Source organism: Gorilla gorilla, chromosome 9 (assembly GCF_029281585.2).
Source record: "Gorilla gorilla gorilla isolate KB3781 chromosome 9, NHGRI_mGorGor1-v2.1_pri, whole genome shotgun sequence".
Classification (NCBI taxonomy): Eukaryota; Metazoa; Chordata; class Mammalia; order Primates; family Hominidae; genus Gorilla; species Gorilla gorilla.
The window spans coordinates 95,041,478-95,055,374 of record NC_073233.2 but is presented as its reverse complement, the minus strand read 5'-3'; the positions used below and the strand labels follow the sequence as shown (position 1 = coordinate 95,055,374).

The 13,897-nt window shown below is 35.3% G+C and overlaps 1 protein-coding gene across 8 annotated transcripts in view; it reads right to left on the bottom strand.

Annotated features, from left to right (window-relative positions):
* The window catches only part of TMEM135 (transmembrane protein 135), a 360,134-nt gene that overhangs the window by 158,076 nt on the left and 188,161 nt on the right, over positions 1–13,897 (bottom strand). For 6 of the 8 annotated variants that reach the window (XM_055355660.2, XM_055355659.2, XM_063693451.1 and 3 more), the window contains one exon: positions 5,345–5,410. The exons of the other annotated variants lie outside the window; for them this stretch is intronic. In XM_055355660.2, the coding sequence (XP_055211635.1) occupies positions 5,345–5,410 (66 nt within the window). The remainder of the gene's footprint in view (positions 1–5,344; positions 5,411–13,897) is intronic. 8 annotated transcript variants of the gene reach the window in all.

Genomic DNA, 13,897 nt, shown 5'->3' with positions numbered 1-13,897 from the left:
CCATTCAGGACATAGCCATGGGCAAAGACTTCATGGCTAAACCACCAAAAGCAATGGCAACAAAAGCCAAAATTGAAAATAGCATCAAATTAAACTAAAGAGTTTCTGCACAGCAAAAGAAACTATCATCAGAGCAAACAGGCAACCTACAGAATGGGAGAAAATTTCTACAATCTATCCATCTAACAAGGGTCTAATACTTAAACAAATTTACAAGAAAAAAACAAACAGCCCCATCAAAAAGTGGCCAAAGGACATGAACAGACACTTCTCAAAAGAAGACATTTATAAGGCCAACAAACATGAAAAAAAGCTCATCATCACTGGTCATTAGAGAAATGCAAATCAAAACCACAATAAGATACCATCTTACGCCAGTTAGAATGGCGATCATTAAAAAGTCAGGAAACAACAGATGCTGGAGAGGATGTGGAGAAATAGGAATGCTTTTACACTGTTGGTGGAAGTGTAAATTAGTTCAACCATTGTGGAAGACAGTGTGGCGATTTCTCAAGGATCTAGAACCAGAAATACCATTTGACCCAGCAATCCCATTAATGGGCATATACATGAAGGGCATATATCTTCTGAATTAATTGAACCCCACTTTAATTAGTCATTTATTTCTTTATTATTTAAATTACCTGAGCTTTTAACCCATATACTTGCTTATTCTTTTGAAGTTTAGTAACTGCAATTACTACCTAATTGTTGTGCATGTTTTTTTTCTTTCATAATTAGAACATGAGCTATTAATAGGCTAGATTATAAGCTCCCCAAGGCTAGAGATACCGGCCAGTTTTACTCATTGATGCATCACAGGCATCTAAAACAATGTCAGGAATATAGAACTGTTCAATAAATTCTTGCTGAATTAACAGGCAGGTATATTTCTCTTTCCATTCATGAATCTCTCTAAAACTCCAAATATAATGCTAAACACAAATATATGAAAATTTTAAATGCCTGAGTAAATGAAAATAGATATGTCCGGTATTTTAAAAATTTTAAAAATTCAAACAATAGAGCCACAATAGACAAATCAACTCACTGGCTACAGAAGTCACTTAGCTTGTTCATTACATGTTCTCAGTGACTCTCTGTCACTGCTGTAAGAAAGATATATGGTATCAGCTGATAAAAAGAAAATAAATGATTTAATTAAGAAGCAGGGTTTGAAATCCTGCCTTCCTATGGTAAAGAACTGTTAAACTTTGTTCTCTTTCAAAAATTGAGATTAAGAAAAACCAAATGAAAAAACACCAATTTCTGCTTTAGTCTCAAGTTATATAAGAAAAGAGATAATTTTTAAAATATATAAATTTAAGAGAGTAACTTTATCTTCTAACAAAGTACTTGTTTCACCCTAAACACAAACACCCAGAAGGCAGAAGACAGGACTACATCTTTCTGTCAGAAATAGAAAAGTATCACTTTTGAACCAAGCACATTCAATAACTACTGATTATTGAATCTGTAGTTCATTCATTAATTTTAATGATTATTTTAAAAGTTAGCCCCTCAAATAGGGAAACCCATTTAAAAAATTCAACCCAGGCCAGACACAGCGGCTCACGCCTGTAATTCCAACACTTTGGGAGGCGGAAGCGGGCAGATCACGAGGTCAAGAGATGGAGACCATGCTGGCCAACATGGTGAAACCCCATCTCTACTAAAAAAACAAAAATTAGCCAGGTGTGGTAGTGGATGCATGTGGTCCCAACTACTCAGGAGGCTGAGGCAGGAGAATCACTTGAACCTGGGAGGCAGAGGTTGCAGTGAGCCTAGATTGCACCACTGCACCCCAGTCTGGGCGAGAGAGTGAGACTCCATCTCAAAAACAAAATTCGACACAGAAAAATGATCTCCTTTCCAGCTTATGTGAGTCAATTAATGCACAAAGGTCCAGCTACTCCTTATACAGGACTTTATAAAGAACATCACCATAGTTAAACATTTAATGAGGTAATAGATTTGTGAAGGGTATTTTTTTCCTATTCATTTTAAGCCACATATTATTCTGTGAACATGAAAAGATAATAGTAATAATTAGAATGCATAAAAGTCATTGCTGATTATCTTGGAAACTTTAACTGCAATGTTATTTTTCAACTGTCAAACTAATAATAATTACCTACAGCTAATAAAAATTAGGAAACTCTAGTCTAAGTAAGTGAATTACTGTACATTGAGGGCAATTATATTGCATAGCAGAATCAATGAACTTTGGAGACAAGGGTTCAAATCCTAGCTCTCCAATTTCCTAGCTATTTGACCACAGGCAAAATGTTTAACTTCTCTGAGCCTCAGTTCATCTATAAGATGACCAGTGTAATTTCTCCCTTGGAGAGTTAAGAGGAGGATTTTTAAAAGATAAAGCATCACTCCTCTGCTTAAGACCTCCTATAATACACTATAACCTATAAAATAAGTTTCAAACACCTTCAAAGACTATCTTACTTTCAGAGAGCGGAAAATCTTCTCCCATTTCAAAATTTCTTCAAATATCTAAGCAGAAATGTCCAGTAAGTACACAAAATACAGCATTAAAGCCAGAACAGGGAGGAGGAAACACATGCAAAGTTTATTGTCATCATGTATCTGGATAAATTCACTGAAAGACTGATATTTTTGTAATTTGGATATACCAACTTTTTTTCTCTTACCTGATACACTTGTCATGAGGCTACCTATGAATTCCCGCTTAACAAATATTTTTGCAGTACTGGCCTAGCACATTTTTTTAAATGCCCTAGGACAAATAAATTAACCACTTGCCGCTCTCCTCCCTTAGCATATTATAAATTTTCCAATATTGATAAATACAATGATTTCAGGTTGTGTTTTAAATAATCCTTTAAATTATTAACCTTTTAGTTTACTCCTACTCTCAAACAGATTATCTACCATTGTTCTTATACTAAAACACAGTTTAAATTTAGCACAATCCAAGTAGAATCTGGACACTGGTTAGTTCCAGACTCAACTTAAACTATTTCCACACTCTTCCAGACTTTTTCCTTTTTCCAATTATTGATAGAATTGTTTCCCCCACCAGAGAGTAAGCTCCTCTAAAGTCAGGAATCATAGCACCCATTTCCATAGCATTTAGCCCACCGTCTCGGAAAATCTATGGGGTGTGTGTGTGTGTGTGCGTGTGTGTATTCAGTAATATCTTTGTTTTGTTTTGTCTCCTCTACTTCCAAAAATCAAATCATTAAATTAAAACTAATTAGTGGCCTATCCTAACTACCATTTAATGAATGCATGCTACACATCACTCTATACTTTTTAAACCATAAAATATTACTTTATCAACCCTGACATACCACAGACAAATTTCCTGAGAACCAAAAAAGTCAGTGGGGAAAAAAAAGAAATTTCCTAATTTTAGAGACATTAAAATGTGAAGAATAGCAGATGGTAACTATGAGGTGCCATTAATTAGAAGACACATTCCATTTTCAGAGCTCTTAAAATGTAAGAAATATATGTGCATCTTACACTTTTAACCTCATTATAGAAACTGAAGGTCAGAGAGTGCTTAAACACTTTGTCTGACACTAATACTTGTTAACCAGGTTGGCCACATGGAATAACACCTAATAATTAGTAGAAAAATGGATCAAAAGCCAGCTATTTTAACTATTTCCTGCCTAATAAGTAAAATAAGTGTATATCCAATGCATTGATATGCTCAGTTGATTACTTATACAGCTGTGCTGCATACATTTCCCTAACCATCCTATAAAAGAAGATAAGTTCAACAGTTCATTGCCCACCCTATGAAAAAAATATACAGTAATTACTAAAATCTGAAATTCATTTTTAGACATCATAGGCAGATTACTACATCTGACCTTATTGCTGTAAGTTTTCTTTTTTCAAAATGACACCACATACTTCAATGTTTGAGAATACAAAGGGATCAATTAAGTCTTTCTGTACAGACAAAATATACGTTACAAATTATACCAAGGTTAGGCTGGGCGCGGTGGCTCACACCTGTAATCCCAGCACTTTGGGAGGCCAAGACGGGCGGATCACGAGGTCAGGAGATCGAGACCATCCTGGCTAACATGGTGAAACCTCGTCTGTAGTAAAAAAAATACAAAAAATTAGCTGGGTGTTGTGGCGGGCACCTGTAGTCCCAGCTACTTGGGAGGCTGAGGCAGGAGAATGGCATGTACCTGGGAGGCAGAGCTTGTAGTGAGCCAAGATCACACCACTGCACTCCAGCCTGGGTGACAGAGTGAGACTCTGTCTCAAAAAAAAAAAAAAAAATTATACTAAGGTGATTTGCCAATATATAATTAAATATTTAGAGTGTACATACTTTTCAAATGTTGGCACATTTCTGCCTAATGAGCAAATACATCAACCAACACATTTATAGTCATGAAGTAATACAATTCTATTTAACTCCTTAGATACTCACTTCCACTATTAAATATTTAGGTTTCTGAATTATAAATATTACATTAAATAACATCAAACTTAATTCAAGAATAGGGAATTCTAAGGGCTAGGCATGGTGGCTCATGCCTGTAATGCCGGCACTTTGTGAGGTAAAGGCAGGATAATCGCTTGAGGCCAGGAGTTCAAGACCAGCCTAAGCAACATAGCAAGACCCCATCTCCTCAAAAATAGGGATTTCTGTATTTTATCCTTATGTATTTGCCATTAGAATAGAAAAAGGAACATAACAATTTGGTGTTACATTCGACCTCAACCTAAATTTGTCTTAGTAAAGGAGAAAATAAAGAAAGAGCAGACAAAGTGGTAATCAAGTTGGTAATAATTTTAAAATGAAAATGTATGTGAGGTGATAGAAAAATCTTCTAAAGGATTGACAGGAGAATTTTAAAAAGTCAAAACTTAGCATCTGCAGACAAAATCCTCTCCAGCTTTTTTCTCCCTCTCCCTCTCCCTCTCCCTCTTCCTTCCCTTCTCTCCACGTGTAGTAAATGTTCAACATTTCCGATTATTTTATCTTAAGAAATAAGTTATCAGTTCTGTGTAACACAAAATAGAAAGCAAAAGCTAAGGAATTCTTTTTTCATTACAAACATTTGTAGAAGTTATTAATAAAATGTCATTTTTTAAGAGTAAAGATATTTGATAACTAAAGGTAAAAAGACAGTAACTTGTTTTCAATCTAAGATCTGGTTCCAACATGACTATGAATTAAAATGGATTTGTTCATCAGGTACACTCAATATTACATACACCAGATATCTCTCTATTTCTTAGACAAAGCATCATAGATTTCATCACATTTTATATTTTAAAATCGCAAACTATAAATTAACAACTAATAACTATATCAAAATTCTCATCTTACTTCTCCATTTCTTAATGTTGTGATGGTTCCTCTTGCTACACCCATTCTGAATAGTGTTTCTGTGGCCTGTAAATTAAAAAAAAAAAAACAGCAAAAATATATAATCTACAATCTCTCCTCAATTGTATATCCCACACCCTAAATGTGAAAAACATTCAATACTATTATATATCCAGCAACTTCTAGAGAACGATCAATAAGTTGTATATGCCTATAGTCCTAGCTACTCAGGCAGGAGGATCACTTGAGTCCAGGAGTTCAAGGCTACAGTGAGCTATGATTGAGCCACTGCCTAGATGACAGAGTGAGAACCTGTCTAAAAAAAAAAAAAAAAAGAAAGAAAGAAAGAAAAGAAATGCAACGCAACTAGAGAACTATCTACAAGGCACAATAAGAGCTAGAAGTTATAAATTATACCCCAGAAATATCATTATCACAATCTTTTAAGAGCTCAAACTTAATTGTTTCAAATGGTTATTTTGATAATCTGGTATTCTTCCAGGACTATAGTTTCGAATTAGTTTGCTTAGACAAGTTTAAACCTTAGTTTAATGAACAAAAATTAAGTTCAAATGTAGCATTTAAATTCAACTTGGAAGTTATCATTTATTCTGAATTTAGTTTCCATTTGAATTTAGTTCAAATCACTTATCTGCTACTAATATAGAGACAGGAGATAAAGTAATTTAGTAATGTCATATATTAGGTGACACACCAAAATAGTTATTGCTCACTATACAGTAACAATGAACAATCAGAAAAGGAAATTAAGAAAACAATTTCATTTACAACAGCATAAAAAAAAACTCCTAGGGAAAAATAAAACAAGGAAGTGAAAGACTTGTAATCTGAAAACAACAAAACATTGCTGAAAGAAATTGAAGAAGACACAAATAAATAAAAAGACATCCTGTGCTCATGGTTTGGAATACTTATTATTAAGATGACAATACAACCCAAAGTGATCTACAGATTCAATGCAATCCCTGTTAAAATCCCAATGGCACACGTTGCAGAACTAGAAAAATCCATCCTGAAATTCATATAGAACGTTAAGCTCTAAATAAACAAAACTTGAAAAAAGAAGAAGAAAGTAGAAGGACTCACTTTCTGATTTAAAACTTACTACAAACCTACAGTAATCAAAAATATGTGGTACTATCATAAAGATGGACATCTAAGACAATGGAATAGAACAGAGAACCCAAAAATAAAACCTTGCATATATGATCAAATGATATTTGACCAGGGTAATAAGACTATTGAGTGGGCAAAGGACAATCTTTTCAAAAGTACTGAAAAAAACTGGAAATCCATGAAACTGTCCTCACAGGCTTAACAAGAATTTTGAATAGAAATACAGTTATAATTAAGCATAAATCAGCTGCACTTTGACCCACTTCCTTGTAAGAAAAAGTCTAGAAACAGTACATACTTTCCATTTGAATCCCCATTGTTACTACAGATAGAATTTCTGACACTAAGGTTGTAAGACTTTTTTTAAGACAGATAGGGTCTCTGATGTTAGAATCATAAGGCTTTTGCTTATTCAAGGTATGGAATACTTAAACAGATCCTGAATTCCAGTAAAACAGCTGACACCAACCAACTTAAAGATCCCCAAAGAGGAACCAAATCAGCATGAGAATACAGTTCCTTTGTCTCCCTGTCCCATGATCTCACCCTGCACTCTTGGACCAACCAACCATCTCCAAACTCTGGCACACTCCAAAAGCCTTCAAAACTCTAGCCCCAAACTCCACAGGGAGATGGATTTGAGGTTTCCTCTCATCTCCTCAGTCAGTGGCCCTAAACTTAAACATCTGTCTCTGCTACAATCTGATGTCTTGGTGTACTGACTTGCTGCACACATTGGGCAATGGACCTCTTACAGTTACATCCACATATAAAACAATGAAGTTAGACCTTTACCTCTACCATATACAAAAATCAACTCAAAATGGATCAAAGACATAAATTTAAGACCTAAAACTATAAAAATCTTAAAAGAAAACATAAGGGAAAAGCTTTATGACATTAGATTTAACAATGATTTCTTGAATATGACACCGAAAGCACAAGCAACAAAACTAAAAACAGTCTGGGCATGGCGGCTCACGCCTGTAATCCCAACACTTTGAGAGGCCGAGGCAGGTGGATAACCTGAGTTCAGGAGTTCGAGACCAGCCTGGCCAACGTGGTGAAACCCCATCTCTACTAAAAACACAAAAATTAGCTGGGCTTGGTGGCACATGCCTGTACTCCCAGCTACCCAGGAGGCTGAGGCAGGAGAATAACTTGAACTTGGGAGACGGAGGTTGCAGTGAGCCGAGATCGCACCACTGCACTCCAGCGTGGGCAACAAGAGTGAAACTCAGTCTCTAAATAAATAAATAAATAAAACCGGATTTCACCAAAAATTAAAAACTTTAGTGCGTCAAAGGACTCTATCAACAAAATTAAAAAACAACTCATGAAACAGAAAACACCTGCAAATTGCATATCTGATGAGGAGTTAATATCTAGAGTATATTAGGAATTCCTACTACTCAACAACAAAAACTAAACAACCCAATTAAAAACTGGGCAAAGGACTTGAAGAAATTTATCCAAAGAACATATACAAATAGCCAATAAGCACATGAAATGATGCTCCACATCACTAATCATTAGGGAAATGCAAATCAAAACCACAGTGAGATACCACTTCCCATCCATTAGAATGGCTATTATCAAAAAGACAGAAAATATCAAGTGTTGAGAAGGATGTGGAGAAATTGGAACCCTTGTGCACTGCTGATAGGAATGAAAAATGGCACAGCCATTGTGGAAAACAGTAAGGCAGTTACTTTAAAAATTACACATAGAATTATCATACAACCCAGCCACCCTGCTTCTGGGTATATATCCATAACTACTGAATGTAGGCTCTCAACGAGATATCTGCATATGTTCACAGTAGTATTATTTACAACAGCCTAGATGTAGATGCAACCCAAGTGTCCATCAATGAATAAATGAATAAACAAAATATGGTATATACATACAATGAAATATTATTCAGACTTAGAAAAGAATGAAATTCTGATATAGTATACAACATGGATGAGCACTGAAGATATTATGCTAAGCGAACTAAGCAACAAGCAAAACAACAAATACTGAATGATTCACTTATATGAAGTATCTAGAGTAGTGAAATTCATTGAGACAGAAAGTAGAACAGTGGTTACTAGAGGCTGAGAGAGGAGAAATGGGGAGGCACGATATGATGGACATAGAGTTTCAGTTTAATGACAAAGTTCTGGAGATGGATAGTAGTAATGAATGCACAACAATGTGAATTTACTTAATGCCAGTGAACTGTACACAGAAAAATGGCCAAAACAGTAAATTTAACATTGTATATATTTTACCACAATTAAAAAAAATAGTTATTCCTATTTCCAATGCTTCCTCATCTTACAACTGCTGAGGATTTAGACCCTCATAAAACATTCTTTAGGATTGTATCTAAAGAGTACTTAATGGAAAATCAACTGATACAGTGTAGAACACTGTAATATACAGGAAGAAAAGGATATTGATTGGTTAGTTTAGAATTTATCGAACAATTATTTCATAAGCACTGTAAAGGGCAAATTGAAGGAATTAACGATAGAGTCAATTTGACAATGCCCTTATTTTTAAGGAGTTTACATCTAGGAGAAAGTGGAAGCAAATAACTACAGAAATAAATAAGTCATATGCATGTGAATATGTGCAATGAAAAAAATTAAGCATAATAAGCATATGAATAACAATGAGGTAGAAGGGATATTTTAAATAGAGTAAATCAAGGGTGGCCTCTTTTAGGAGAAGATAATTTGAATGGAAACTAAGTGAAACCAGAAAGTGAATAGCCAGTATGGATATTACAACGATAATGACAGTAATACTTGCTGACACTAACTCGATACCTACTATTTGCCAAAACCCCCTCTACAAGATGTCAATATATCAACTAATTTGAAAATTGGAGGAAAGAAGGTTCTAGTCAAAAGACCACAAGAGCCTGTAGGTAGGATCATACTTGGCATGTTTGAGTACAAATAAGATGGCCAGTGGGGCTGAAGGAAAAAGACTTCATGAGATGGTTGAGAGTGCATGATGGTTGAGACAAGAATAGGGTGCATGTTCCTCTGTTCAATATGTGCTTTTATTTTTCTAGCCTGGCATAAAAGGAATGCATTTCTAACCTTTAATAATCAAAAATATGTAATTTGAAGGATGCTCTACTAAATATAAATTTTAAGAATTTATAAACTTAGAAACATCACGGAATTTTAAATTTAAAAACTAAACACACATCTAATAAAATCCAAGGGTACAAGAGGTGGAGAACTGGAGAAGGGGTAAGGAAACTGATATATGTGGGAGATGCATAAAAAAAGATGCCTAACAGATATTATGGAACCAGACCTCAGAGTATAGGTAAGAACTATCAATATCATTTTGGTGTCATCAGTGTATAAAGAGTTGATTGTAACCAGAAAACTTGATGAGGCAAATCAAGAAAGTTAAACAGAAGAAAAGAATAATAGGAAATAACAACATATAAAATGAGGCAAAAGAAAAGGATACAGCAGGGAAGACTCAAAAGTAACATAAGGGCCGGATGCGGTGGCTCATGCCTGTAATCCCAGCAACTTGGGAGGCCGAGGCGGGTGGGGCGCCTGAGGTCAGGAGTTTGAGACCAGCCTGACCGACATGGTGAAACCCGTCTCTACTAAAAATACAAAAAATTAGCCAGGCATGGTGGCACATGCCTGTAATCCCAGCTACTTGGAAGGCTGAGGCTGGAGAATCGCTTGAACCAGGAGGTGGAGGTTGCAGTGAGCCAAGATTACACCATTGCACTCCAGCCTGGGCGTCAAGAGTGAAAATCCATCTCAAAAAATAAAGTAACATGAGAATCAGAAGGCATTCCAGAAAAATAAAATCCTAGAAGTCAAGAGTAAATAATTTCTCAAGAGTAAAGAATTTCAAAATGAAGAAAAGCCATTACGTTAAATATACTACAGTGAACATATAGACTTAACATTACTCCCTCCAGAAATACTACAAAAACGACAGAAGGAAATAAAAAAGTATAAACCACAAAGAAAAAAAGAACACAATTAAGGGACAGACGGAACACAAAAAATATCAATGAAACTTTGGAGCATGAACAAGAGAGTAACTGACTTAACAGTACAAAGGTAGCTAAAATTTCACTCTCTGAAGAGTCAGAAGACATGCTAATTTGTTCAGCAGAACCTTAGGAATTAGAAGCATCACTAGAAAGGCACCGGAAAGCCAGAATGCAGGTAAGACTGAGAACTGGTGGACTGGCTGCAAAGCAGTCTAAAAAGGAGTTAGACTCCTCTCTTCTTGTCTACCCAGTTGGACACCGATCACCTCCCTCTCATACTAAGAGAAGATTCCCTAAAGGAAAAAAACCAGAGTTAGGATAATTAGGGCAGAAGTGAGACACTACACTAATAACGATGGGATATTAAGTCAAACCATACACAGCGAATGTTAGGCCACCATCCATCCCACCTCAGCACCTACTATATCTCTTTCCATTGATCCAAAAGCAGTGGAACTCTGCTTATATCCCAACCACTTTCCCATTCTCGTGATAGGTAATAAGAGGATCTCTCTCTAGGAAAAAAAAAGCAGCCCAAGAAAAAAGACCCACAAGATGTTAACTTTTGGAAATTACATATTGAAATAGGTAGATGCTAACTTTTGGAAATTACACATTGAAATAGGTAAAGACCCACAAATAAAAACAGTGAGCTTCCATAAGCTTCAAAGTAACTTTTAAATAAAAGGCAAACAAGAATCAATAGGCATTTAAGGAATTCCTTTAACAGGAAAGACAGAGCAAAATAAACAGAAAAAAGAAATGTGGAAGAAATAAATTAAATGGAAGATCAAAAGAAATTTCTGAAAAGTACCCACAAAAACACATCCATTGCAACCATAAAACAAGAATAGGATGTTATAAGAAAAGGAACACTTTAGAGAACTGAAGGACTCTAAGAAATTATAATAGCAAAACTATAAATTTTAGTAAAAAAATTCCAAATAAAAGTTGAGAAACTCTTCCAGGAATTCAAACAGAAAAACAAAGAAATAGAGTAGAGGACTCAAAATTACACTAGGATATTTCTCAATACAAGGATATGAATTCCCAAAGTGAAAGAGCCTGCTAAGTACTCATACTCAGCACAGTGATTTTTTAGAGACCCACATTAAACCACATCCTGAAATTTCATTAAACAAAGAAACAGGAATCAAAACAACCCAGGACTACTCAACAGCAATACTTGCAACTAGAAGACAATAAAATAATGCCTTAAAATTTGGAAGGTAAGGAATTTCTCACATAGAAATCTGTATTAATCAAACTCTTAATTATGAAAATAATATAAAAATATTTCCAGATTTGCAAGATCTAAAGATCTAAAAATATCTACCTACGGCCACAAGCAGTAAAATACAGAGCAAATCCAAAAAGACAACTGGGATTCAACAAATTACAGAGGTAAACGGAAGTCTCAAGCAGTCAGACAAGACCGGAACAAGATAACAAACTTAAACAAATGATGTAGCTCCACAGAGGGAAAAATATAACTGAAAAATTACTAGGTGTTCTCGATAATATTGAAAGGAATCTTATGTCACAAAGTTAGGGAGTTAGTAATAGGTACAAAGAAACTAAGCAAATAAAAAGTGAGGCAATTATTAACTATGAAAAAAACATAAGGTAGCAAGAAAAGTTGTACAATGGCTCAGCTACGAGTAATTGTTACACAGTTTGAACAGAATATGTTAAACATTAAATACTATTTTAAACAAAATTTATGTATTACCATACTGCGAACATCCTACACCACCACAGAGTGTAAAGAACACCAAATTCCCATCTTCTGTAGTAGGAAGTCAGTAATGTGTAAACCAAAACAAGAATAGCAGTGTAGGAAAGTTAATTTAGATACAACGAAGCAACAGAGGAAATAAGGCAAAGACTGCAAGTGGTTGCCTCTGCATTGTGGAATTCATGTGCTAGAAGCAGTAGAAAAGAATACTACTATTTTCTGTAACCTTTGCAGCATACCATTTCACTTTTTTTCTTTTTTTTTTTTTTTTTTTGAGACAGAGTTTCGCTCTTGTTGCCCAGGCTGGAGTGCAATGGTGCACTCGGCTCACTGCAACCTCCACCTCCCAGGTACAAGCGATTCTCCTGTCTCACCCTCCCAAGTAGCTCAAATTACAGGCATGTGCCACCGTGCCCAGCTAATTTTTTTGTACTTAGTAGAGACAGGGTCTCACCATGTTAGTCAGGCTGGTCGCTAACTCTTGACCCTCAGGTGATCCACCCGCTTTGGCCTCCCAAAGTGCTGGGATTACAGGCGTGCACCACTGCGCCCAGCCACAATTTCACTTTTAAACTACACGTAAATATTTAATTACATTTTGAAAAAACCGTTATAGAAGTAATCAACAGTCTCCAATAGGTCAAATACTTTACAATTTTAATAGAGCAGTGCAGATGAGAATATAGTTGAGGACGGAATGAGAAGATATAAATTGTATAAGTAAATGTGAAAAGTTTGACAATAAAGGTAAAGAAGGAGATTGACTTGTGGCTAGAATGAGAATCATAGTTGAGAGAAAATTGGTAACAGGATATTTTTAGGATAGAAGATATTTAAACACGTTTTTACTGGCTAAGTAGAAGTCAGTGTTCAGTAAGGTGGAAGAAATTACAGATACAAGAAGGAAAATGGCTATGACTGAGAAAGATTCCTGTTCAAGACAATATTAAGAACATACATAGCAATCTGTTGTCTGTGTTAAAAGGAAGCAGGTGCAAATATAACTAAACTCTCTTCCTCTCCCTTTCCCTGACCCTCTCCCACTGTGTAAATTTTCCCCTTTTCTCTTCCCCTTCCCTCTCCCTCTCTGAATTAGAAGAATAAACCTCTGAGAATGACGAAGACACTAGCTTAAGGACAGGGGTGAGAGTATAGGAACACATAAGTAAATAGAACATAGAATTGCTAAGTAGTACTTAAGCCCAGCTAAAGTTGAAAAACACAGATCTTTGTTGTTGCAAATCCACACATTTATGGCATTAGAAAAATAGAAAGATTCAGTTTAGAAATTGTCAAGACAAAGTTAAGCAAGGCTATAGACTTAATTAGTAAAATACAGCATGTAATTTATAAATAAGAGCTAAATTTTTTCTAACTTTTTAAAAATGAGAAATAAGAATCTCTGGAACTTTTCTCCATAGGCATACACACACACACACACACACACACACACACACACACACAAAGGTATGGGGGGATTTGGTGCTAAGTTAGAAAATTTTTAAAACGTTTAAAGCAAACTGTTAAATTTTGTAAATTCAGCACAATATGAATGTAACTCCAACCCACAATTCATTGAAAGATTTATAACAGGCCAATAATGCGCAGAAGGATTATTCACATACTCAAACAAAAATTATAA